The sequence below is a fragment of the Pseudoliparis swirei genome, chromosome 4 (genome assembly GCF_029220125.1).
Source record: "Pseudoliparis swirei isolate HS2019 ecotype Mariana Trench chromosome 4, NWPU_hadal_v1, whole genome shotgun sequence".
Taxonomy (NCBI): Eukaryota; Metazoa; Chordata; class Actinopteri; order Perciformes; family Liparidae; genus Pseudoliparis; species Pseudoliparis swirei.
In genome coordinates this window covers 31,848,861-31,873,973 of record NC_079391.1, presented here as the reverse complement: position 1 = coordinate 31,873,973, position 25,113 = coordinate 31,848,861, and the positions used below count along the sequence as shown (strand labels likewise).

At 47.3% G+C, this 25,113-nt stretch overlaps 1 protein-coding gene across 21 annotated transcripts in view; it reads left to right on the top strand.

Annotated features, from left to right (window-relative positions):
- madd (MAP-kinase activating death domain) overlaps positions 1–25,113 on the top strand; it is a 42,801-nt gene that overhangs the window by 16,113 nt on the left and 1,575 nt on the right. For 2 of the 21 annotated variants that reach the window (XM_056413511.1, XM_056413516.1), the window contains 27 exons: positions 780–1,015; positions 1,097–1,253; positions 2,737–2,834; positions 2,925–3,112; positions 4,066–4,319; positions 5,469–5,596; positions 6,543–6,641; positions 7,221–7,262; positions 7,857–7,874; positions 8,496–8,613; positions 8,707–8,893; positions 9,392–9,542; positions 9,802–10,014; positions 11,251–11,301; positions 12,714–12,817; positions 12,906–12,986; positions 14,529–14,687; positions 15,411–15,531; positions 16,135–16,197; positions 16,561–16,681; positions 16,768–16,873; positions 16,965–17,075; positions 17,427–17,534; positions 17,628–17,792; positions 17,903–17,975; positions 18,857–18,963; positions 24,397–24,443. In XM_056413511.1, coding sequence (XP_056269486.1) covers positions 780–1,015; positions 1,097–1,253; positions 2,737–2,834; positions 2,925–3,112; positions 4,066–4,319; positions 5,469–5,596; positions 6,543–6,641; positions 7,221–7,262; positions 7,857–7,874; positions 8,496–8,613; positions 8,707–8,893; positions 9,392–9,542; positions 9,802–10,014; positions 11,251–11,301; positions 12,714–12,817; positions 12,906–12,986; positions 14,529–14,687; positions 15,411–15,531; positions 16,135–16,197; positions 16,561–16,681; positions 16,768–16,873; positions 16,965–17,075; positions 17,427–17,534; positions 17,628–17,792; positions 17,903–17,975; positions 18,857–18,963; positions 24,397–24,420 — 3,283 coding nt within the window. In that variant the 3' untranslated portion in view covers positions 24,421–24,443. Of the gene's footprint in view, positions 1–779; positions 1,016–1,096; positions 1,254–2,736; positions 2,835–2,924; positions 3,113–4,065; positions 4,320–5,468; positions 5,597–6,542; positions 6,642–7,220; positions 7,263–7,856; positions 7,875–8,495; positions 8,614–8,706; positions 8,894–9,391; positions 9,543–9,801; positions 10,015–11,250; positions 11,302–12,713; positions 12,818–12,905; positions 12,990–14,528; positions 14,688–15,410; positions 15,532–16,134; positions 16,198–16,560; positions 16,682–16,767; positions 16,874–16,964; positions 17,076–17,426; positions 17,535–17,627; positions 17,793–17,902; positions 17,976–18,856; positions 18,964–21,372; positions 21,443–24,396; positions 24,444–25,113 lie in introns of all 21 variants that reach the window. The other 19 variants (XM_056413509.1, XM_056413505.1, XM_056413501.1 and 16 more) reach the window with 18 other exon arrangements.

Here is a 25,113-nt window from a genome sequence, read left to right as displayed (position 1 = left end):
AAAAATTGTCGTCAATTATTAGCCTTTTTTATATGAAATATTGCAAGCCTTTTTTTATTTAAAAAAAAGAAATATCAAAATCTCTAAATAATAATATATAATAGTATATCTAGTAGGTATTAAATGAAAAAACTGAATTTTTCAATTTACTCAAAAACCCTGAAGGGTTTCCTTCCTGACAAAACACCCCTGACACCTTTCCTTTTTTTTTTTTTTTTTTTTGATGAAATTTTGAAATTTTTTTTTTTAATGGATTTTTTTTTTTTTTGTAAAAAAAATATAATCAGCAATATTAAAAGAAAAAAACTTGCAATATTTCAGTTGATTTGTAATGAATCCAGAATGCATGACATTTTTTTTTTTTGTAATTACAGAAAATAAAGAACTTTATCACAATATTCTAATTTTCTGAGACAGTCCTGTATATTATTTTTATTTATTTATATATATTATTTTTATTTATTATTATTAGATTATTTTAAGCTCACACTCCCTAGAATAGAACATCCATTCATTCATTGTGACCTTGTTTGTATAAGCTTCCTATTATTGTTTTTCACATTTTAGTCTAATTCTGCGTGTGGAGCTCAGCCTCGCTCTCACGGAGGCAAACATCATCCGAATAAAAACAGTTTAAATCTCTGCTGTTTAATTTGTGCGCTGCATTATGGGATGTAATAACCGTCTGGTGTTCTATTATCGGAACAACAATTATCATATTTTCTTACTCATCGGTCAGTATATCGTGAAATCCTAATTTAATTGTCCTTCTTTTCCAGGGTCGCCATGGTTCGCTTCTTCAACTCCCCGAATGTCCTCCAGGGGTTCCAGATGCACACGCGCACCCTGCGCCTCTTCCCGCGGCCCGTGGTGGCGTTCCAGTGCACCTCCTTCCTGGCGTCCCGGCCGCGGCGCTCCTGCTTCGCCGACAAGCTGTCTCACACGCAGGCGGTGGAGTTCTACGGCGAGTGGGCCCTGAACCCCTCCAACCTGGCCTTCCAGAGGATCCACAACAGTGAGGCTCGTCCGTACCTTGTTCAATCAAAGCCAGCTGTTTCTCTCCACGCTTCACACACGCGCCTCCCCTCCGTTCCAGATGTGTTCGACCCCTCCTTGATCGGAGACAAGCCCAAGTGGTACGCGCACCAGCTGCAGCCGGTGGTCTACAGGGTGTACGATGGGAGCTCCCAGCTGGTGGAGGCCATGGCCGGCCCCCTGGAGGACGAGGGCAACGAGTCTGACCCCACGGACAGGTAACGGACCATGATGCAACAGGGGGGCTTTAAACCGAATGTTCCGGGAGCAGCAAGAAGACAAACCTCCACAATGTCAATAATAACTAGAATGGGCACTCGGTAGAGCGCATACCGTCGCATATCACAAGATGGGGCATTGAATTATGAACATTTTGGCATTAGTTGCATGCCAATTGGATAGAAATTTACCGCGCTATGGTAAAAAGATGTTTACCTTTTCATGACCTTGACCTTTGACCCGATTGATCCCAAAATCTAATCAAATGATCCCCGGATAATAAACAATCATCCCACCGAATTTCTTGCGATTCGGTTTAATACTTTTTGAGTTATGCGAATAACACGCATACAAATAAATAAATAAATACCCGGTGATCAAAACATAACCTTCCGTATTTTCAATGCGAAGGTAATAATGCATTTAATTTATATCGCGCTTTTCAAGCATTACATAATTCAAACATCCTAAAATCTATACAATAAAAGTATGTTTGGGGAGAGTTCCAGAGGGAGGGGCGCAGATATAGAGAGGCGGCTCCGTTGAGGGATTGTTCTGAACTGTCCATATCTATCGACTATTTCATGGCCTTTTTATTTTAGCACTTTTTTTAAAGAGTCGAGCATTAAATGCTTTACAAAGAGACAAATGGCTGAATATCCTTTACCAATATTGTTTTCCTGCTAAATATTTACTATTTACTTTTATTTTAGACTTAATGTTTCTAAAGCATTAAGAAGCGAATGTGCCTTCTTTTTATAGTTCTTCGATATATGGCTTTAATTGGTGAACGCTTTGTGACGGTCGCGTCTGAAAAAAGGTTTACGGCCTCGACGACTTTACAGTCTGTGTAAACCGCGGGATGCTTTTCAATAAAAACATGTTGATCTGTTTAGTAACGCAGTAAACATGTACTTTAATGGATATACTTTCATTGTTTGTCATCTTTTTGTTGACTTAAACTCAAACCCCCCCCCCCTCCCACCGGGACACCCATCTAGAGGACAGGAACATAAATCCATAAAAATACATTCCACCTCATTTCGCCGAGCCAGGCGTCTACACACACACACACACACACACACATCTGTGTGTAGACACCTGCATCCCTCTACAGAGTGAATCCACAGGCATCTCGATCGTGGAATATGCCGACTACCAACTATTCATACACTCTGTCATATTCATTGTGTTACTGTGTATTAATGTGTGTGTAATGATTCCTTCTGGTCACATGACATCTATTGTTCTGTCCATCCTGGAGAGGGATCCTCCTCTGTTGCTCTCCTGAAGGGTTCTTCACGTTCTGGGACAGGAAAGTCTATGTGTACAGATTGTAAAGCCCTCTGAGACACGTTTCTAATTTAGGAAAATGGGCTTTACAAAAAAAAAAAAGAAATAAACTGAATTGAATGACCTCACACAAGTGCAATACATCCAGCAATGAAGACGGAGACTCTAAGTCCTCTCTCTGCGTTGCAGCGACAGCGAGGCGTACGACGACTCCAGCTCCTCCTACTCCTCGCTGGGAGACCTCGTGAGCGAGATGATCCAAGGCGACATCCAGGGAGACACGCCGAGTGAGTCGCGCGGTGACCGCGCCGACGTTTGGCGAGCCTTCCCCTCGTTCACAAAATAAACACGGCAACGTTTGACCCTCGATGTCGCAGGCTTGGACCCGCCGACCCACGCCGCCCTGGGAGACGCCAGCGAGGTCGAGTTTCAAGACCTCCGCGACTTCAGGGACGGCTCGGGCTCCGAGGGACCCCCGAGCGGGGGGGCGCCAGCCGGACCGCCTCACCGCTCCGCCGCGACCACGAGGTCCAGTCCCAGCAGGGTCCTGCAGGGGCTCCACCAGGTGGGGTCCGGTTTACAACACGCACAAATAAACCAGAATGTTTTGTTCTTCTCTTTTCTGTTGTACATTTAAAAAACAAAGGTGCGCAACGCATTACATTGACAGCTATCAGAATCTGAATGAGAAACATTTATTTGCTTATTTGACTTTGCGGCTGGTGTGTACAAACAAACAAACAAACCAACAACAGTCAACACAGTGCAAGAATTTAAACTTTACATTTACGAAATAAAAACATTTGATTGCAAAAAAACCATTACATTTACAGTGGTCTAAAATAAAAAGTGCACCAACGGAGAACAGTGCTGTAGACCGGGTGAGAAATGGACATGTTATTTCGGGGGCAGTTTTCACCCCACTGACTGAACTCCAGGGGCATTTAAACATAAATTGGGGCACTTCTTGAAACTTGTGAAATTACATTTAACCTTTGTTAAAAAATAATAAATATACTTATTTAGTCTTACAGTATATGAGCAATTGTCCTAAAAATGTCAATAAGACTGTCAGGTAATAATAAGACTATTATGCAGGAGTCTACAGACTCAGTGTTTTCTTAAATTTTTTGGAACAATTAACAATAAGATCAGATGATCATATTCAATTTTATTCTTATTTCTTTGTGTTTATTTATTATTACATTTTTTCCATGTTTTTTTATAATTCAAAATTATATTTATTGACTTTTTGTGTGTGTAGTACAGGCAATACGGATAAGACAAACACACAACAAACGACACAAATAAAACACTATTAAATTATCAGAATTATTAGAGGAAGTTCTGGGGGCATTTGTTGCCTCTCCTCGTGACATCGGGGGCAACATTATATTTCTTTGCCCCGGTGTGTTTGTGACGCTGGCTGTGGACGAGGTGTGTAAGTGTGTGTTAAAGTGTAATCTGTGTTCAAATGACTAAATATAAAGTATAAACTGTGTGTTTCTGTGTGTCCAGCAGCAAAAGGAAGCTCCTGAACTCGAAGCCTCCTCCGGAGCCTCCTCACAGAACCACCCGGCCTCCTCCGGGCCGCTCCTCAAGCCCCCGGGGGGGGACGCCGGCGGCGGCCCGGCGGACTCCAACAGAAACCAAGAGTACGACAACCCGTACTTTGAGCCTCAGTACGGCTTCCCCTCGGAGGACGACCCCGACGGCGAGGAGCACGTGGAGTCGTACACGCCGCGATTCAACCAGAACCTCAACGGCAACAAGTGGGTTCCGCTGGTTTCATCACGTGAAGGAATACCAACGCCCATCCTTCAAAGGGGCTCGCCCACGTGTGTGTGTGTGTGTGAGAGTTCCCCATAACGTGTGTGTGTGAGAGTTCCCCATAACGTGTGTGTGTGAGAGATCCCCATAACGTGTGTGTGTGTGTGTGAGATCCCCATAACGTGTGTGTGTGTGAGAGTTCCCCATAACGTGTGTGTGTGTGAGATCCCCATAACGTGTGTGTGTGAGATCCCCATAACGTGTGTGTGTGAGATCCCCATAACGTGTGTGTGTGTGAGATCCCCATAACGTGTGTGTGTGTGAGATCCCCATAACGTGTGTGTGTGAGATCCCCATAACGTGTGTGTGTGTGTGTGTGAGATCCCCATAACGTGTGTGTGTGTGTGAGATCCCCATAACGTGTGTGTGTGTGAGATCCCCATAACGTGTGTGTGTGTGTGTGTGTGTGTGTGTGTGAGATCCCCATAACGTGTGTGTGTGTGTGAGATCCCCATAACGTGTGTGTGTGTGTGTGAGATCCCCATAACGTGTGTGTGTGAGATCCCCATAACGTGTGTGTGTGAGATCCCCATAACGTGTGTGTGTGTGAGATCCCCATAACGTGTGTGTGTGTGAGATCCCCATAACGTGTGTGTGTGTGTGTGAGATCCCCATAACGTGTGTGTGTGAGATCCCCATAACGTGTGTGTGTGTGTGTGAGATCCCCATAACGTGTGTGTGTGTGTGAGATCCCCATAATGTGTGTGTGTGTGTGTGTGTGAGATCCCCATAACGTGTGTGTGTGTGAGATCCCCATAACGTGTGTGTGTGTGTGTGAGATCCCCATAACGTGTGTGTGTGTGAGATCCCCATAACGTGTGTGTGTGTGTGAGATCCCCATAACGTGTGTGTGTGTGAGATCCCCATAACGTGTGTGTGAGAGTTTCCCATAACGTGTGTGTGTGTGTGAGAGAGTTTCCCATAACGTGTGTGTGTGTGTGTGTGAGATCCCCATAACGTGTGTGTGTGTGTGTGTGTGTGTGAGAGAGTTTCCCATAACGTGTGTGTGTGTGTGAGATCCCCATAACGTGTGTGTGTGTGTGTTCTGGTGTCCTTGGCTTGTCGGTGATGTCTCCCGGTTGATTCCTCAGGGCTCAGCGTCTTCTCCGGCCCTCCAGCCTCCGGCTGCCGGGGGAGGCCGACGGCGAGGCCGACTCCCGCAACAGCTCGCCCAACTCCAGCAGCAACGACGGCTTCGGGGGCCTCATGTCGTTCGCCAGTAAGAAACATTTGAAATATGCAGATTTCTGTTTCGGGCCAGCTGGTGAAACATGGAGGGGGGCGGGGCCTGATTACTGCAGGCGGTGATGATTGGGCAGCCAAACCGAGCAGACCCAGTTCTTAAAGTCAAAGTGAAACCAAAGGGCCGGCTGCTCCGCTCACACCTGGAGGAAGAGGACGAAGACGATGCACATCGAGCGCGTGCGGCAAACGTTTCCCTCGAACTCGTCAGACCTCGGACACATCGATTTGGAAATGAAAACAAAGTTCCTTGCCCACGTCTCTTCCTGCCTCTGTGTTGCTCTGTTAGCCACGGACGTACGGAAACGGTGGGGTCGGTCAGAGGTCACCACGAGTCCTCACACATGGGGGAGGAGCATCAACACAGCTCGGGGACACGGGGTTAACACTGCGAACATATATGGTTTTCATTTCTGAGTCTTTAAAGACCAGCTTGAACACAGCACCTCACACATTAACAACGTCCTGAGACTCTGTTCTCTGAGTTGTTTACGGACGCTGCAGGCAGCCGTCTTTAATTTCTTTAAAACTCTCAATAAATCCCAGTGTACACTCGCTTCACGGCGCCAAACAACGCCCGACTGCAAGATTGTGCAATCCAATCATGACAATGTCACACAAACTATAAAATGATGCTGCGATGACCTTTAGGATAGAGTGGATGACCTTTAGGAGAGAGGGGATGACCTTTAAGAGGGACATGGGTGACCTTTAGAGCCGTTGATGACCTTTAGGAGAGACGCGGGTGACCTTTATGAGAGCCGTGGGCGACCTTTCGAGCCATGGGTGACCTTAAGGAGAGCCGTGGTTGAGACTGCCGAGACATGATGAACACGAGGGTAAACATCTTTCTCCTGTGAAGAGTAAATAATGTCAGTTATAATACTCTCTTCTCACACTATATATTATAATTTTTTCTCCAGGCAATCTGTACAAGAACCACGGCACCAGCTTCAGTCTGTCCAACCTGGCGCTTCCCAACAAGGCCGCCAGGGAGAAGACGCCGTTCCCCAGTTTAAAAGGTAGGAGAACCCGCAGAACCCGGAGAACCCGACCGCGTTGACCTCACGACCCTCATCTTACTCACTGGGATCTCTGAGCTACTGAGAAATGTTTAAAAATTACAGAAGTGGAGATTAAAAAAACTCATATGTTTACAGTCCCGTAATGAGATATTTTTTTATTAACCATTAAAACTTAGATTACACTCTAAGGATTTAATCCTCCTTTTTAGTATTATACTTAAACATAATTATCTAATGGGGGGAAATAATTCATAAATAAGTTTGCGGCCAATTCATTAAAACAATTATCCATAATTTATGTAACATTTTCTAAATAAAAGAATATTTTTTTCCGTATTTCTTAATACTTTTGAAACACGAGTCGACATTTGAGTAAATATTTTGCACGAAAAACAATATTATGCAAGTGGTATTCAACTATTTGTCTCTTTATAATGCATTTAATGCTCTTGTAGGAGGTGCTCGTATAAAGAGGCCATCAAATATTCTTTTTACTTTAAGTATTCATATTTAATGAATGTATTTTCTGTCTTTGTTTTCAAATCTTTCTCTAAATTGCTTTTGTTGTGGTGAAAGAATATTTCAATGTTGACATTGAGGAGGAAACGCAGCGCGCAGGTTTGTGTTTCTATGGCCTGACCTTCTACAGGGGAATATTGAGGATGCGTCAAAATAAAGTTATTCTCTCAATATTAATGGGAAAATCCACCCAAAAAAGCGACTTGATGTCGCCACAGTTTATTCTTGATTTGAAGAAACAAAACAATATTTATCTTGTGCAGTTTTCTCTCATTAATTTGACGTTTTTGAATATTTTTTCTTCATACTTTTCTTCTATTATCTCCATTAGAGGAATGTGGTAACGCGGCTCTGGAGAACTGCAGGATGTTTGGTTTTAATAAGGACCTTTTTCTTAAATGGAGAAGAATATTATATAATATGAGAAAATTGGTCACGCTTTGCTTAATTTAGGGACTGAAAATAACACTTAGGAACAGAGTAATTAAACTGGTTCATATTTTTTTGGGCTGATTTAGGTTTTAAGACTCTAATCCAAATTCTGTTCAGGCTGGATTTTCCCTTTTTTCAATGAGAGAACAACCAGGTGACGCTCGGTGCTCTCACTCAATAGCTCCACCCCAAGTGGAATAGCTGCCATAGAACATGCTCTGCCCCTTCTTGATTCTGGTGTGTTTCGTCTTTGTCGTTCAGATGACCCCGAGAGCCCGGGTACGTCACGTCTGCTGTGTGTTTACATATATTTAGCCCCCTATAGGCATCTCTTGATCCTTGGAGTGACCTCTACCTATCTTCCACCCTGCCGCTCAGCGTAGAAGACCCGCTCATGTCTTTCATGTCTCCCCCTCCTCTGTGTGACTGTGGTGGGGCATCCGCACATTCCTCGGTGCATTTCTAACTGCATTTACCTAATTAATGTTTCTGTATCGTCGTGTTTCCCAATGACCTCCGAGCGAAAGGAATTCACGTGTTTTACCTCGCTTGCTTTGTGTGGCGTCTCCTTTCCCCGTTCGAGGTCACGCACCCATTTAAAAAACACACACAAAAACTGATCTCAGGTTTTCCAATCGAATTTTTTTTTTGGAGTGTGCATCATGATTGATCTTGTGTGTGTGTCCAGGTGTGTCTGTCCTCTTCGCGGTGATGTGGTAGCTTTCAAAATAAAATGAAAAAAAGATTAGTTTGAAAGTTGATTCCTGTCCTGGTTTACTTCTCCTGGTGATCTAGTTCCTTTGTGTGTGTGTCCAGTTCTCTTCTACTGTGTGATCTTCTGTATAGTGACCTGTGTGTGGCGTTCAGGGACCTCACTGCTGTCGGTTCTCGTTCCTCCAGGCGCTCGTGCCCCTCGAGCCCTCGTGGACCAGAAGTCTTCGGTGATCAAGCACAGTCCGACGGTGAAGAGGGACCCCAGGGAGTCTCCCTCCCCCCAGGGCCGGGTCAACAACACCAGGTGACGCCGTGAAAGAAGCAAACGGCCGTTGCTAATTCCGATTTTTCGTCCCGGGCTCATCCGGTAACACGCGACTGCCGCTGTGGTTCCCAGTGAGAACCAGCAGTTCCTGAAGGAGGTGGTGCAGAACGTGCTGGACGGCCAGGGGGTCGGCTGGCTCAACATGAAGAAAGTGCGCCGCCTGCTGGAGAACGAGCAGCTGCGCGTCTTCGTGCTGAGTAAACTGAACCGAGCCATCCAATCGGAGGAGGACGCCAGACAGGAGCTCATACGCGACGTGGTGAGACGAGTATTTATTGATATTTGCAGACTTTTTTGCTTTTATTTATATACATTAAATGAAAATATTTTGTATCAGAGCTGCAACTCCCTTATTTGAATTGTTGTTTATTCTGCTGATTAATACCGCTTCATTTATTTTTGGTTATAAAATGTGATACAATTATTAATATTAAATTGCTTATGTACAGATGTCTCTTTTATTTATTTATATCTAAATACATGTTAGGTTTAAATTAAAACATTTTTATATCCAATATTTTCATTTATTTTTGGCTATAATATATAATATCCCACAGCTCAAAATTAAGCATTTAAGTTAATTGTTTTATTTCATAATGGCCAAAGATATTCAGTTTAATATCACATGAGACTCCTTGTTTCAATTGAAAAATATAAACAAAAGGGGGAAAGAGCCTGTAGTTCATTCTACATGTGCGTACAATGATGTTTTGCAGCTGTAGGTTACGAGTGTGTGTGTGTGTGTGTGTGTGTTCAGGAGGTGAGCAGGAAGGTGTACAAAGGCATGCTGGACATCTTGAAGTGCACCGTGTCCAGTCTGGAGCACTCCTACACCAACGCGGGCCTCGGGGGGATGGCCAGCGTCTTCAGCCTCCTGGAGATCGCACGCACACACTATCAAACCAAAGGTGCGTCACACACACACACACACACACACACACACACATTGCTGCATGGTGTCATTTGTAGAGAACTGAAAGCCTGTCCATGTCCTCGCTGCTAAATTCACAAACACATCAACTCAGATTCTCTAGATCTCCACTAATGTCTAAATCTTTTAACCCTCCTCACATTTTCTCTTTTCTTCAACGGCGATGAACTCTTGTCTCTGGCCCCTCCCCCCCCTCTCCCCCTTCACTTTTTGGGGTAAAAAATAATAATTGGTAGACAAGGAAAAGCGTAAGCGAAGCCCCACGGACAGCGCCGACAGCCCGGGGAGCAAAGAGAGCCCCCCCGGGTCCACGGAGACCGGCGCCGCCGCCGCCCCCCCGGGCCTCCTGTACGTGCCCCACCTGCAGCTGCCGCAGCACGCCGTGGGACGCGGCGCTCGCCACTTTGACACGCGGAGTCTGAACGAGGAGAACTTTATCGCCTCGATCGGTGTGTACGCCGCGCCGGGCCCCCGGTTGCATGTGCACTGTGAGACCCCCCCCCCCCCCTTTCCCCTTATAGGCGCATCAACCTTAATAATAGCCCCCCCCCCCCCAAAAGATCCCTGACAGATTCTAACAGGATATTCTACACACTTTGACGATGAAATACAGGAAATAATCACTTCTTGGCTTTCTTAAAGGATATTAATACACACACATGACTCTGTGTATGGTAACCATAGAAACAATTATCATAATTTGGCCCTGGCTGAAGTCTTAAAGTGTGTGTAATATGTCCCTGTTTTCCAGCCTGAACTGCGTGTGTCTTGTGTTTGCCCCCCCGACCCTCCTCCTCCTCCTCCTCCTCCTCTCTGGACCCCTGTTGTGAGCCTCTTAGCACCGTGGCTGCATGTCCTTTTTGTTTTTGGTCTTTCCAATACCTAAATAAATCCCCCGTACGGAGGTGTGTGTGCCCGCCTGCTGCCTTTACTGCAGGTTTCTGTAGAGGATAAAACAACATGGCAGCTCTCTTCGCTCTCAGCATGGAGGGTGGAAGCAACGCTCCCCAGTAAACAGTCCCAGATTTCCTATTTAGTCCAAGCAACTGACTAAGAAAGTCCGTACTAATCTCTCTCCTCCTGAGACTGATCCTGGGTCTGTATACGGGGGACACTTTGAGGCCCCTCCCCCCCGTCTCCTCCCGTTTAGAACAAGTTGCACCTTACAATTCTACGGTTTTGCTGTGAGACTTTGCATCCCCGGCTTCTGCGACTGCTTCATTTCATCGGCCTCTCAACCCCCCCCCCCCAAGCCCCGCCCCCCTCCCTCCCTCCCTCATCCCACGCTCTTTTCCAACATCTCCCGCCCCCTTTTCGCTCCGGAGAGCCAGACGAATGCGGTCGACAGGCCAGTCGGAGCCGCGGCTCGTCCCGACCGACGTCGGTGTGGCTCTCCGGCGCCGCGGAGGGGAGGCGGAGCTTCCTGGGCGTGTTGTAATGTTACCGTGGCGGCTGTCGCACATTTAATTTGTTCCCCATTTTGTCCCAGATTGAAGCGCAGCCGCACGCGAACATTACAAAACGCCGCCAAGTGACGGGTCCTTCAGTGCTTACTTTTCTGTTTTTGTTTATTTCAATGCTCATCTCTTCCCCCCCCCCCCCCCCCCATACATGCCTTTTTTCAAAACCAGCTCTCTGACTCTCTCTCTGTCTTTCTCTCCTTGCTTGCAATGCATCTTGGGTAGAATTGTGGAGCAAGCACCAGGATAAGCAAAAAGCTTTGGAAAAACCACAGAGTAAGAGACTTTTCACACACGAGAAAAAACGACAAGAAAATAAGATTGGGGTGTTAAGCTGTTGAACTTTCTCCACCCCGTCCTCTCCCTCCTTTTCCAACTCACCGTGTCTCAGGACAATAATACATAAAACAATACGATGTGTGGCTCGGGTTCACTTCCGCTGAGAGGGAGATGCGCTGATGTCGTGGTAGAGATGGTAACCTACAAAGAGTTCCTGCTACACGTGATGTTCTTTATTCGAGGGTCTCGTGATTCCTCAGCGATGTTTTGCCGTGAGAATTGAAACTCTTGTTGTTGCTCATGTTGTGTTTGTTCCAGACGTGAGACGGCCGCTTTTTTTTTTTAATGTTCATAAACATTGTAATGATCTAAGCTTTGTTAAACAAAAAGTTGCATCTCACACGGAATATAATATAATTATATATATAATTATATATAATATTAAATATTTATTTATGATCATTTTTCTTTCATTGCCGACCGTTTGTTTTGGCGTTATTTAATTGTTTATATCATTTTAAATACAATTTTAAATGACGTGGATATCTGTCTCGGGGATGAATAATTAATCCAATTAATTTAAATGTATTCGTCCTGACCGACACCGTATCTTCTACAGAAATCTTTGTTCCCATAAGAATCCAATAATAATTTGAATATGATGTAATCATGATCATTCCCTCTAATATCGCATATCGGTATTGCCGTTAAATATCAGTCGAAACAATCACAAACAAATGATTGTTTCTAAGTTGTTGACAAGCTCAACAATATTTCATAGTATTTTCCAGTGTGTGTTTCTATTATTTTGACCACGTGCTTCATGATGAACCTGCTGCTCTTTTCTGAACTTCACGTTTCCCCAGTTCCAAGTGGCTCCTCTGTAAGTCGTGTATTTACAGACAATATTTCAAAGTTGTTATTCAATAAATGTTTTGTATAAGTTAACCGTCAACAACAACAACAACGCAGCAGCGTAGGCGTCTCCTCGTGACGAACACCAGCGCTCCAACAGGAAGCGCCTCCTGCTCCTCCTCCTCCTCCTCCTCCGTCTGCATGCCTAACTGCTTGTGTCTGACGTCTCTTGTTTTAACATCTGCAGCATTTGACTTGAGAATTAATGTTGTGCTCTTGCAGTTTTGTTTTGTAATACTTTTCTCCCACTTTGATGACGCTCTGTGCTCATAACCTCCCCGTCTGACCTTTAAACCTGTGAAGAAAGTTGTAATAACACTCTAATAACACGTGTTCATACCACTTCTGATCGGATGTCTCTGAGTCTTTGCTCTGATGCTTCGCCGTGTTTAAATGGAGGCTTTGGCACTTCGGTGTAGCTGTGCTGTGGGGGCTTTGAGCGAGGAGGTGATGTCATCGTGGCCGCGTGCTCATCGCCTGGTTCTGTCCTTCAGGGTCCGACGGCACGAAGCAGCAGCGCCCTCAGCTGGCCGACGCCGAGGAGAAGAAGTCCCAGATCAGTGCCGACAGCGGCCTCAGTGTCACGTCTGGATCTCAGGTCTGTTCGTTTGGGGCCTTGGAGTGTGAGTGCGTTGTTACACTAAAGTGCACCAGTGTAACTCCTCCCCCCGTGTTTGGCGTTGCAGAAGAGTGACACCGAGTCGGTAACGAGCTGGGAGCCGCCCATCCTGACGAGGAGCACCAGCCAGGACTCCGAGGCCAGCACAGTGGTAGGGCGCGGCCAACTCACCTGTCACGCACTCTGTGACGTCACAGAATGAGCTAGAGGTCACAGGGTGAGCTGGAGGTCACAGGATGAGCTGGAGGTCACAGGATGAGCTAGAGGTCACAGGGTGAGCTAGAGGTCACAGAATGAGCTGGAAGTCACAGGATGAGCTGGAGGTCACAGGATGAGCTAGAGGTCACAGGGTGAGCTAGAGGTCACAGGGTGAGCTAGAGGTCACAGAATGAGCTGGAAGTCACAGGATGAGCTGGAGGTCACAGGATGAGCTAGAGGTCACAGGGTGAGCTAGAGGTCACAGAATGAGCTGGAAGTCACAGGATGAGCTGGAGGTCACATGATGAGCTGGAGGTCACATGATGAGCTGGAGGTCACATGATGAGCTAGAGGTCACATGATGAGCTAGAGGTCACATGATGAGCTAGAGGTCACATGATGAGCTAGAGGTCACAGGATGAGCTGGAGGTCACAGGATGAGCTGGAGGTCACAGAATGAGCTAGAGGTGACAGGATGAGCTGGAGGTCACAGAATGAGCTAGAGGTCACAGGATGAGCTGGAGGTCACAGGGTGAGCTGGAGGTCACAGGGTGAGCTGGAGGTCACAGGGTGAGCTGGAGGTCACAGGGTGAGCTGGAGGTCACAGGATGAGCTGGAGGTCACAGGGTGAGCTGGAGGTCACAGGGTGAGCTGGAGGTCACAGGATGAGCTGGAGGTCACAGGGTGAGCTGGAGGTCACATGGTGAGCTGGAGGTCACAGGGTGAGCTGGAGGTCACAGGATGAGCTGGAGGTCACAGAATGAGCTGGAGGTCACAGGATGAGCTGGAGGTCACAGGATGAGCTGGAGGTCACAGGGTGAGCTGGAGGTCACAGGATGAGCTAGAGGTCACAGGATGAGCTAGAGGTCACAGGGTGAGCTGGAGGTCACATGGTGAGCTGGAGGTCACAGGGTGAGCTGGAGGTCACAGGGTGAGCTGGAGGTCACAGGGTGAGCTGGAGGTCACAGGATGAGCTGGAGGTCACAGGATGAGCTGGAGGTCACATGGTGAGCTGGAGGTCACAGGGTGAGCTGGAGGTCACAGGGTGAGCTGCCTTCAACTTGACTGACCAGCTCGTAACGGTAGTCATGACATGATCAAAATAATGACATTAATAATCATTTTATCTTAATAGCCTTTTCAAACATTAGCACAAATAAGTCAGTTTGGATTTTGAGGAATTGTAAATTAGAAAAAACATTACTTCTACACCCCCCACTGTCACCCCTTTGTATTGATAATGGTTCTCTGACCTTCATCGGGTGAAGATCATCAAGACGAACAGCATTGTGTGAAACAGAATGCATCATGGGATAACCATTAAACACCAGGAGTTCCCTCATGCAATATTTCACATGAATACATATATTCGTGAAATCCAGCTGATAGAGAATACTGTAAATATATATTTTAAATGTTAAGCTTCTGCACAGTAAACATCGCTCATCTTGTTCTTGCATCTGTTTTTAAATTGAATTTTTTTAAACTGTAGATCAGCAACAGCTCTGGAGAGACTCTGGGAGCCGACAGCGACCTGAGCAGCACCGCTGGAGACGGGATCGGGGGCCGGAGGGCCGCCCACCTCACGCAGTCCAGAGGGACGCTGTCCGACAGCGAGATCGAAACCAACCCGGCCACCAGCACCGTGTTCGTACGTATCCGGGATTATACTCTCCTTACCTTATGAGGCACTTTTAGTTCTGAACTTATTACAGTTTGAGCTTTAAAATGAGATTTTAGGGTTAACACACACACACACACACACACACACACACGAGGGAAGCTGGACGACAGCCGACTGAGAGGAAGAGTTAAATATGATGAAGAGGTACGTTTCAGACCACAAAGTGAACCTCGGCCCACAGAAACAACATTTATTTTTACAGTCAACACTTGCATTTTGAACTACCGTGTCATTTGCAAACCACACTTTGGTGTTTCATTTTGACCTCTTTACTTACGATTTATTTCAAAGAAAATTCTCTTTTCTTTCATTACAAAATGTACCAAAACACCGGCGGCGAGGAGGATTCAGGTTCTGGATAATGACAAGAATAACCATGAAATCAGTTTTAAATCATACCCTCTAAAACTAAAACAAGGCAATCTGGTTTGAGTCGTCCTCCAACAACGTCACTCAGCGTGTTTACAAGATATTTAGCCACTTCTGGTATATAAAGGGAACCGTAAAGTTAATCTTTGGATGGATTTGTAAAAAACAACACTGAGTGGAAACGTCCAGCACAAAGAATTCATAAAGTTCCGCGAGGTTTCAGAAACACGAGCGTTGACACTCTGAATACACCAGACGGTGTTGTTTCTGTTTGAGGGCCCTTTGTTCTGTCGGTTCTCGAGCGTCGTCCTGCCTCCACAGGGGAAGCCCCACACCCTGAAACCAAGTGTGAAGGGTCTGACGCCCGCCGCGGCCAAGGGGCCGCCGCCGCCGCCCGTGGAGGACCTCAGCATGAGGATCTACCTCTGCGATGGCCTGCTGGGTACGTGGAACCACAACGTTTCCTTCCCGTGTCCCTGAAAGCCCTGAAACGCTTCACCAACATCATCCGAGGTTGATTTTTAAGAATAGTGAGAATAGCGAGACGTGGGGAAAAGTAAAATCTTTATTATGAAACGTTTGAACAAAGCTCCTGATTTCCGAAATCCGCAACGGTTCATCGTCCAGTACGCTACACAAACCGGGAGTTTGGTGACATCATTTCAAAATGTACAATAAGACAGTGGAGGTGTGTGGTTTGGGGAACGGTGTCTAATTGGCCTCAGCTGCTGGCTGATTATCGTCAGTCTGGGAGACTTAATTCGACGCCTGGCAGATCTGCACCAAACAACAAATATATCAGTTGAATCACATTTTTTAACTAATATTGATGTAACGTCCATGTTTCTCCATATTTAACCGGGTCATAACCACGCAGCCTCGTCTCCACCAATCACAGCTCCCGGCTGTAACCCCGCCAGTTCCTCCTCGGCTCTCTGATCTTGTTCTCTTTAACCACCCCCCCTCCTCTCGGCCTAACCCCGTCCTGCTCTCGCTGCTTCTCTTCCCTCCTCCTGCTGCTCCTCCTGGGAAACTCCTCTTCCAGGCCGCGATAAGAGCTCCGTCTGGGATCAACTCGAGGACGCTGCCATGGAAACCTTTTCTCTAAGTAGGGCTAACCTCTTGCCTTTCGCCTCCTCTTTTTTCTCTTCCCGTGTGTTTTTGGGTGTGTCCGTCGCTCATGTGATCTCATTCTCATCTGTTTTCTTCACATGTGATAAAAAAAAAATAGAAAGTATAAACAGTCCATCAGAATTTGGTCGCAGTATTTCCTCCTTTTATGTTAATGTTTAACATGCTTTTCGATGTCTGCTCACTTATGTTCCTTTTTTCACCCAGTTTTCTCTCTAACTTTCACTGAAAAGCTTCACATTTCATGCGTTTGGCTTTGAGCCGCGTGTTCTCCGTTTGAAAAGAAGCGTAGCGTCACGCGTTTGTTTTTCGGCGCCACATTGTTGTTCTGCGGTTCAAGGTAAGGAGCGTTCGACCCTGTGGGACCAGCTGCAGTTCTGGGAGGACGCCTACCTGGACGCCGTGATGCTGGAGCGTGAGGGCATGGGCATGGACCAGGGGCCGCAGGAGATGATCGAAAGGTCGGATGCTCAACGGACTCTCGATCGCTTCCTCGTGAGCGGATTGGAAAACCTGGACAAATGTTTTGTTTTGTTTGTCCACGCAGATATCTGTCTCTCTGCGATCACGACCGCAAGCGCCTGGAGGACGACGAGGACCGACTCCTCACCACGCTGCTGCACAACATGATCGCTTTCATGCTGATGCTGAAGGTGCAGAGCCCCGTTTGGCAGCTTTATCGTCTCTTTACTTTTTTTCCGGATATCACAGTTTTTTTTCATGCTTTTTTGTTTGTTTGATTAGTTGAACAAAAACGACATCAAGAAGAAAGTGAGACGCTTGATGGGGAAGTCCCACATCGGCCTCTCGTACAGCCAAGAGATCAACGAGCTGCTGGACAAACTGGCCAACCTGGTGAGTATCCGTCCCCCGAATACAGCTCTTCTTTCACCATATTTCTACTGAACTATATATAATATATTTATTTATATATATATATATATATATTTATTTATTCATTTTGTATTTATTTTTATTTAGTTTTTTTATATAAAATATATGTAGTTTATATATATATATTGATGTTTATAGATAACAAATATATATATATTTGATGTATATATTGAGATTTTATATATGCATATATATTTATATATATATATAAAAACATATTTATATATTTTATATATGTATTTATATATGTGTATGTCTAAAATAAATGTCTGTATGTATTAAACATATTTATAAATATGTGTGTGTTTTTAGAACGGCCGCGAGCTGTCCATCAGGCCCAGTGGAAGCCGCCACATCAAGAAGCAAACGTTTGTCGTGCACGCCGGCACCGACACCACGGGGGACATCTTCTTCATGGAGGCGAGTCAGGATTCACGGAAGGAGTAAAAAAGAAAAAATCCTCAACTGTTGCATCTTTTCATTTGACTGAATTGCGACTCCCGGCCGCTGCAGGTGTGCGACGACTGCATCGTCCTGCGCAGCAACATCGGCACGGTGTACGAGCGCTGGTGGTACGAGAAGCTCATCAACATGACCTACTGCCCCAAGACCAAGGTGCTGTGTCTCTGGAGACGCAACGGCCAGGAGACGCAGCTCAACAAGTTCTATACCAAAAAGGTCAGGGGGGGAGGGGCTTCTCTCTTCTCGCCGCATCCGGTGCTTATTTAACCTTCCTTCATAAGAGCACCTGCAGCAGTTGACATGACGTTCCCCTCTCTGCGTCGCAGTGTCGTGAGCTCTACTACTGCGTCAAAGACAGCATGGAGAGAGCTGCCGCCAGACAGCAGAGCATCAAACCAGGTGAGTCGTCTTCTCCAGGGGACTTTAATGGTCTGTAAATCGTTCTTTGTTGTGGACCGTTGGGGTGAGACAGGTAATAGACTGTAATAGTGATTATAGTCGTGATTTCACGAGTGAAACATTTTTTTATTTTTTATTCTAAGGGACCTCATTGCCCTTCACTTCCCTTTTACTTCACATCTGGTGGGATTCAGTCGATTCAAATGTATGACTTTAAAATGAGATGTTCCAATTTAAAGATTTTTCTCTCTGAATAGTGCCACACAGTTTATTTTTACCTGCAACATCCTGCGATTACATCAATTTTTTTTAATGAACACCTTTAGGTTTTTTTAAATTTAATTTTTTCGATAGATCATCTTTTTTTTTTTTTTACAACTTCTAAACTATCCAAAATATTTTTTCTTTTTTTAAATCCAACAACTATATTTCCTCTAAAGTTGGGAAAAAGTTGCCTGGACATTTTATTTTGAGGCCATTTCTAAAAAGTAACAACAAATGTATAAGTAAAAAAAGGGGATTATAACTTCAGATCACTTTTCTTTGTCCAAATGTTAAACCGGAGCAAAAGATTCTGAATGTAAAAAAAAAAAAAGCACACTTCTAATTATAAGAAATACAGAATAAAGTTGTATTATGTTTTTTGGGGCATATTCTGGTTTTATTTGTTCCTTTTATAGTGAGTTTCTTAGAAGTCTGTGTGACTTTTTGGTGGCAGATGATTTTCCCCACTGGGGATCAATAAAGTGACGGTTCAGATTCTCACGGAGGATCAAACCTTCCCGGCAGCGCGGAATGATTTCAGCTGAGCTTCAACGTCTTTTGGGGGCGGGGCAAGAGGGTATTTATCATCTGATCTATTCTGTCTCCTCTCCTCTCAGGCCCGGAGCTGGGCGGAGAGTTTCCCGTCCAGGACATGAAGACGGGGGAAGGTGGACTGCTGCAGGTCACGCTGGAAGGAATCAACCTGAAGTTCATGCACAGCCAGGTAGGAGGCTCCTCCCACACAGGCGAGCTCCTCCCCTCCTCCCGTCTGCTCATCCCCTTTCCTCCCGTCACGTCTTCCTCTATCGTCAGTGTCTGCGACGGGCTGCGTTCGCTGCGACCTCTTTTCCCTTAGAGGAAGAATTCCTGTCTGTGCTTTTGCTTATTTTGGATTTTCTTTCCATTTTTTTATTCCGTTTTGTGTTTTTTTGTTTTGTTTTCCGCATTCGTGTGCATGCGTTCCCCAAAACACTCCGATATTAACACATTCCTCCACGTCTGTGTGTGTGTGTGGGTGTGTGTGTGTTTCATTAATAATTGGCTATTTTAAATAGCACGTTTGGACCCTTGAACATCGCTGTGTGTCGTCTTCACAGGTAGTCGTAGTCGGGGGGTTCGTACACCTCCTCAGGGTTGTTTGTGTGTGTGTGTGTGTGTGTGTGTGTGTGTGTAGTGTGAGGAACAAAAAGCAGGGAGCCACTAACTGACCCCCGATGCATATTGAGCGTCTTCAAAAGCAATGAGACACAGAGGGAGGTTATCCGACATCTTCACACGGATTCCTCGCCAATAAAATAAATTCATAGGTTAATTTCAGCTAAATTACAACTCTGCAGGTGAATGGAATCTCACCTGTTGTGCTCACACATACAATATTTAATCTCAAGTAATCAACACAGTCGTGGTCACTCTGCTGCAGCGGGTGTATTTGGGCTGCAGCAGACAAATAAGCACCGTTGGCTCCTTTTGAGAGGAAATGCGTACCGAAAAGAGAGGAATATGGACTCATTATTTTTAGCTCCGGCGTCTCTCATCAAACTTTTAGCGTCTGTTTCCACTGGAAGAAAGTCGATGTCCACTTCCTGCCCACAACCAATCAGATGCTTAGCTGAGTGCTCAGCTCAGTGTCGTGTTGGGCTTTCTTGCTCAAGATCGTCTTTCATCACAAATAAAGTTCCGTGAATCTCCACTATCGTAGAAACCCAAAGCTCTGCAGCTCTATACTTTGGGGGATTGACCCTTTAGCTCGGCTGTTGCTCCACTGAGTCACGGTTTTGATTACTGCTGCGTCTGCCTTCTTCTACCTCCGGTTCTTTGGGCTCCAGCTGAATTGTGGACGATTTTTCATCGGGCAAACTTAATACTCTCAACCTTAAAGACACGAGTTTCTCTCAAAAGACGCTCAATCGAGAGCCTCTAGACTAAATGAATGAGTAGTGAGACAGAGCTCCAGGGGCGTCACTGTTTTTAAATGACTAAATTCAACAATACATGTCTGTTTTGCTAAATATATATATTTATTTCTTATTCTTTTTATTTAAATTTTATGTTTTTAAATATTTATTTCATATTTTGACATAGAGATTTTTTAAATGTGATTTTAGATTTAAAAACAATATATATACATTTATTTATATATATATGTGTATATTATTATAATCATATATATATATACCCTATATATGTGCCATATATATACATATTTACCATATATATTATATATTCTCAAAAGTTTATTTATTTAATAACTTTTTTTTCGATTCTTTTTATTTATTACATTTTGATATTGATATATATTTTATATATATTACTATTTTTAAATTAATAACTGAGGTGAGTGAGCACTGGGTCTGTGATTGGCCCCCATTGGTTGAGAGCGGTGGTGTTGGCTCCGCCCTCGTTGCTGGAGGAGGAGGCATGGAGGGCTCTGGGGGAGATGTTTAAATCCAGGAGAACCAAAGGTGACAGTCAAGCCTCTCGTCCTATTTTTATGTTATTCCCCCCCCCACTCCCCTTTAATTTCTTCCGTGGCTGAATCCTCTTGTGACGTGTTTTCTGTTGCTGCTGTTGTCACATTGGCTCCGCTAACGTCTTAGCTAACGGTGGGTTCGACCCCGCGGATCACGGGCGCCGCCGCGGCGTGTTTGTGCTCTTCTGTCTGGTAATAATCCAAACCCTTTCTCTCCCATGCTCTCTCCCCCTGCAAGGAGCGGAAGGTACACGCCCCCGGCTGGGTTCCTTTTGTTTGTTTTACCGCCTTTTCTTTTTATTTATTCTTTTATCTGTGTGGCAAAGTGTCGTGTCCTCGTCTCCATTTCTCATCTGGTCCACAACAACACATGTTCTCATTATCCACACACCCCAATATAAATCACCACGAGTCGGACGCATCTCATTTAACCGTCGTCCACGTTTGATCCCGCAACTTCTCACATCGTGCTTTTTCTTCTATTCCGTTAGCTCGTTCTTTTGTTTTGATTTCACGGCGAATTTTTAAAAAACAGATTGATTTGATTTTTAGATTTTTTTGTTTGTTTGTTTAAATCTGAAGTGTAAACTTTTCATCCAGTGTTGTTGAGTTAATAATGTTCTGTTTTGTTTGTGTGTTTCTGTTTGTGTGTGTTTTTTGTAGGTTTTCATAGAGCTGAGTCACATTAAAAAGTGCAATACAGTGAAGGGAGTCTTTGTCCTGGAGGAATTTGGTAATTACATCACCTGTTGATTCTCGGCCCGTACACGGCACGGCAGTAACTCGGCGTCATGGCGACCGCGTTGACGAGGGGGTTCGCTAGATCGGATACTCGCTCGCCGCGAGGAACGGGCCGAGGCGCCGGCGTCCGCGGGCGACTTCCGTGAGCGAGGAATCCTTCAGGCTCAAAGTTTAGAGCGAGGAGTGAAAAGAGGCGAGGGAAGTGATCTGCGTTTCTATTTATATACGAGGAAAAAGAAAAGCTTCCGTAGGAATGAAGTCCCGGCAGAGCTCGGAGCTCGATGTGTAATTAAAGGAACCGGTGAGACGAAATAGTCAAAAAAGAAGCAGGAGATGATCAGGTTTGTGTTCGTCCTCCACTGGAAATAGTCCCAATTAAAGTCGTTCTTTTAGCAATTAAACTCTTTGTTTCCTCGAATCTAAATTTGCAGTAAAGAAATTAATATATTTTATTTATATATATATATATAATTAATAATATATTTAAGTCAACAAACGACAAAAAAATAATTTTAATAAATAACAAATATTTAAAGTGAAAGTCAATATGACAAACAACTTTATTTAAAAACAAATATTAAAAATTAAAACGAGCCTGATGGAGAGGCGTGATGACTCGTTTTTATAGGGAGTCGCTCCATCGTGAATAAAGACGCTCGGTCTATGAGCGTGGAGGTAGCGGAGGTAGCGGCGTGGAGGCAGCGGCGTGGAGGTAGCGGCGTGGAGGTAGCGGCGTGGAGGCAGCGGCGTGGAGGTAGCGGCGTGGAGGCAGCGGCGTGGAGGCAGCGGCGTGGAGGTAGCGGAGGTAGCGGCGTGGAGGCAGCGGCGTGGAGGTAGCAGAGGTAGCGGCGTGGAGGTAGCAGCGTGGAGGTAGCAGAGGTAGCGGCGTGGAGGTAGCAGCGTGGAGGTAGCGGAGGTAGCGGCGTGGAGGTAGCGGCGTGGAGGCAGCGGCGTGGAGGTAGCGGCGTGGAGGCAGCGGCGTGGAGGTAGCGGCGTGGAGGCAGCGGCGTGGAGGTAGCGGCGTGGAGGTAGCGGCGTGGAGGCAGCGGCGTGGAGGTAGCGGCGTGGAGGTAGCGGCGTGAGGTAGCGGGCGTGAGGTAGCGGCGTGGAGGTAGCGGCGTGGAGGTAGCGGCGTGAGGTAGCGGCGTGAGGCAGCGGCGTGGAGGCAGCGGCGTGAGGTAGCGGCGGAGGCAGCGGCGTGGGAGGTAGCGTGAGGCAGCGGCGTGGAGGTAGCGGCGTGGAGGTAGCGGCGTGGAGGCAGCGGCGTGGAGGTAGCGGCGTGGAGGTAGCGGCGTGGAGGCAGCGGCGTGGAGGCAGCGGCGTGGAGGTAGCGGCGTGGAGGCAGCGGCGTGGAGGTAGCGGCGTGGAGGTAGCGGCGTGGAGGTAGCGGAGGTAGCGGCGTGGAGGCAGCGGCGTGGAGGTAGCGGCGTGGAGGCAGCGGCGTGGAGGTAGCGGCGTGGAGGCAGCGGCGTGGAGGCAGCGGCGTGGAGGTAGCGGCGTGGAGGCAGCGGCGTGGAGGTAGCGGAGGTAGCGGCGTGGAGGTAGCGGCGTGGAGGTAGCGGCGTGGAGGCAGCGGCGTGGAGGTAGCGGCGTGGAGGCAGCGGCGTGGAGGTAGCGGAGGTAGCGGCGTGGAGGTAGCGGCGTGGAGGTAGCAGAGGTAGCGGCGTGGAGGCAGCGGCGTGGAGGTAGCGGCGTGGAGGCAGCGGCGTGGAGGTAGCAGAGGTAGCGGCGTGGAGGCAGCGGCGTGGAGGTAGCGGCGTGGAGGTAGCGGCGTGGAGGTAGCGGAGGTAGCGGCGTGGAGGTAGCGGCGTGGAGGTAGCGGCGTGGAGGCAGCGGCGTGGAGGCAGCGGCGTGGAGGCAGCGGCGTGGAGGTAGCGGCGTGGAGGTAGCGGCGTGGAGGCAGCGGCGTGGAGGTAGCGGCGTGGAGGTAGCGGCGTGGAGGTAGCGGCGTGGAGGTAGCGGCGTGGAGGCAGCGGCGTGGAGGTAGCGGCGTGGAGGCAGCAGAGGTAGCGGCGTGGAGGCAGCGGCGTGGAGGTAGCGGCGTGGAGGCAGCGGCGTGGAGGTAGCAGAGGTAGCGGCGTGGAGGCAGCGGCGTGGAGGTAGCGGCGTGGAGGTAGCGGCGTGGAGGTAGCGGCGTGGAGGTAGCGGAGGTAGCGGCGTGGAGGCAGCGGAGGTAGCGGCGTGGAGGCAGCGGCGTGGAGGTAGCGGCGTGCCGGCCGGGTTACTGTCGTGTCTCGGTACTTCCGTAATGTTCCTCCTCTTTGCCGCTATGAAAACCTTCGTCCTCCAGCAGGTAACGTGTCGTTTCTTCTCTTCTGACCTCAAACTGAACTCTGATGTTCTTCTCTCTGATTCGTCGATTTTTCTTTTCTTTCTGTGTCATGAGCCCCCCCCCCCCCCCCCCCCATCACTCATTCTCCGATGGTCTCTGTGGAGATCTGTGGTTGGACAGTTTGGGTTTGGGGTGTCCCTCCCCCTCCCCCCCTCCCCCTGCCACATGTCCTGACTCCGCCTCCTCATGTCTGCTCCGGGTCACTAATGAAAAGTCGGTCTGTCCTGTGGGCGGAGTCACAGGGGAGCTACTTTCCTGTGATGTCATTGAAGGGGGGGGGGGTAAAAGAGTGTTTGGTGAAGGAGGAGTTTGTCCTTCTGCTTTCTTTTCCGTCTCTTGTTTACAATACTTTGTGTTTTTTTATTATTTTTTATTTTTTATTTGTCCATCTTGTGGGCCCTGAACGTCTCACCGGAAAACAGTCACCAGATCAAATGTATTGATACGCCCTGTAATCAATAACATGGAGCTCCATGGGCGTGTGACTGTTGTGGTGGACTCTTCTTGGCCCACATCCCATCTCACCCCCCCCCCCCCCCCCCCAACTCTCTCTCTCTCATGACCTCATTGAGGTTCCTGCTGCCTTTGAATTCTCTGTTTTGTCTCTTGCGTAGTTCCTGAAACTAAAGAAGTGGTGATCCACAAGTACAAGACCCCCATGGTGAGTCCTCTCTCCTTTCCTCTCTCCTCTCTCCTTTCCTGTCTACGCGTTGACGGGGAAACGTTCCCCGACATTCAACGTTCCCTTTGGGAACTCCGACATGAGTCCAGGTCTGAGAAGGGAGGCTCTCATCTCAGAGGAACCGCAGCTCCTCCCTCTGGGGATTAACGGATTAAAGAGTCTGAGGGTTTGGCCCCGTGGTCGCCTCCCCGTGTCGGGGCTCCACTTCCTGTTTCAGGACGAGCGCCACGCAGCAGCGTTTAGTTTAGGCCCGTTGACCAACGAGGTGGTCGTCATGTGACATGTTGGTCTCATGACGTCATCAAACCAGGAGGTACCACAGGGTACCTGCTGGGGTCTCTGTTCCTTGTGTGGTTAGGGTCAGAGGGTCAGGGGGTCAGAGGGTCAGGGGGTCAGAGGGTCAGGGGGTCAGAGGGTCAGAGGGTTAGAGGGTCAGGGGGTTAGAGGGTCAGAGGGTCAGGGGGTTAGAGGGTTAGGGGGTCAGAGGGTCAGAGGGTTAGGGGGTCAGAGGGTTAGAGGGTTAGGGGGTTAGAGGGTTAGAGGGTCAGGGGGTTAGAGGGTCAGAGGTCAGAGGGTCAGAGGGTCAGAGGGTCAGGGGGTCAGAGGGTTAGGGGGTCAGAGGGTCAGAGGGTCAGGGGGTCAGAGGGTT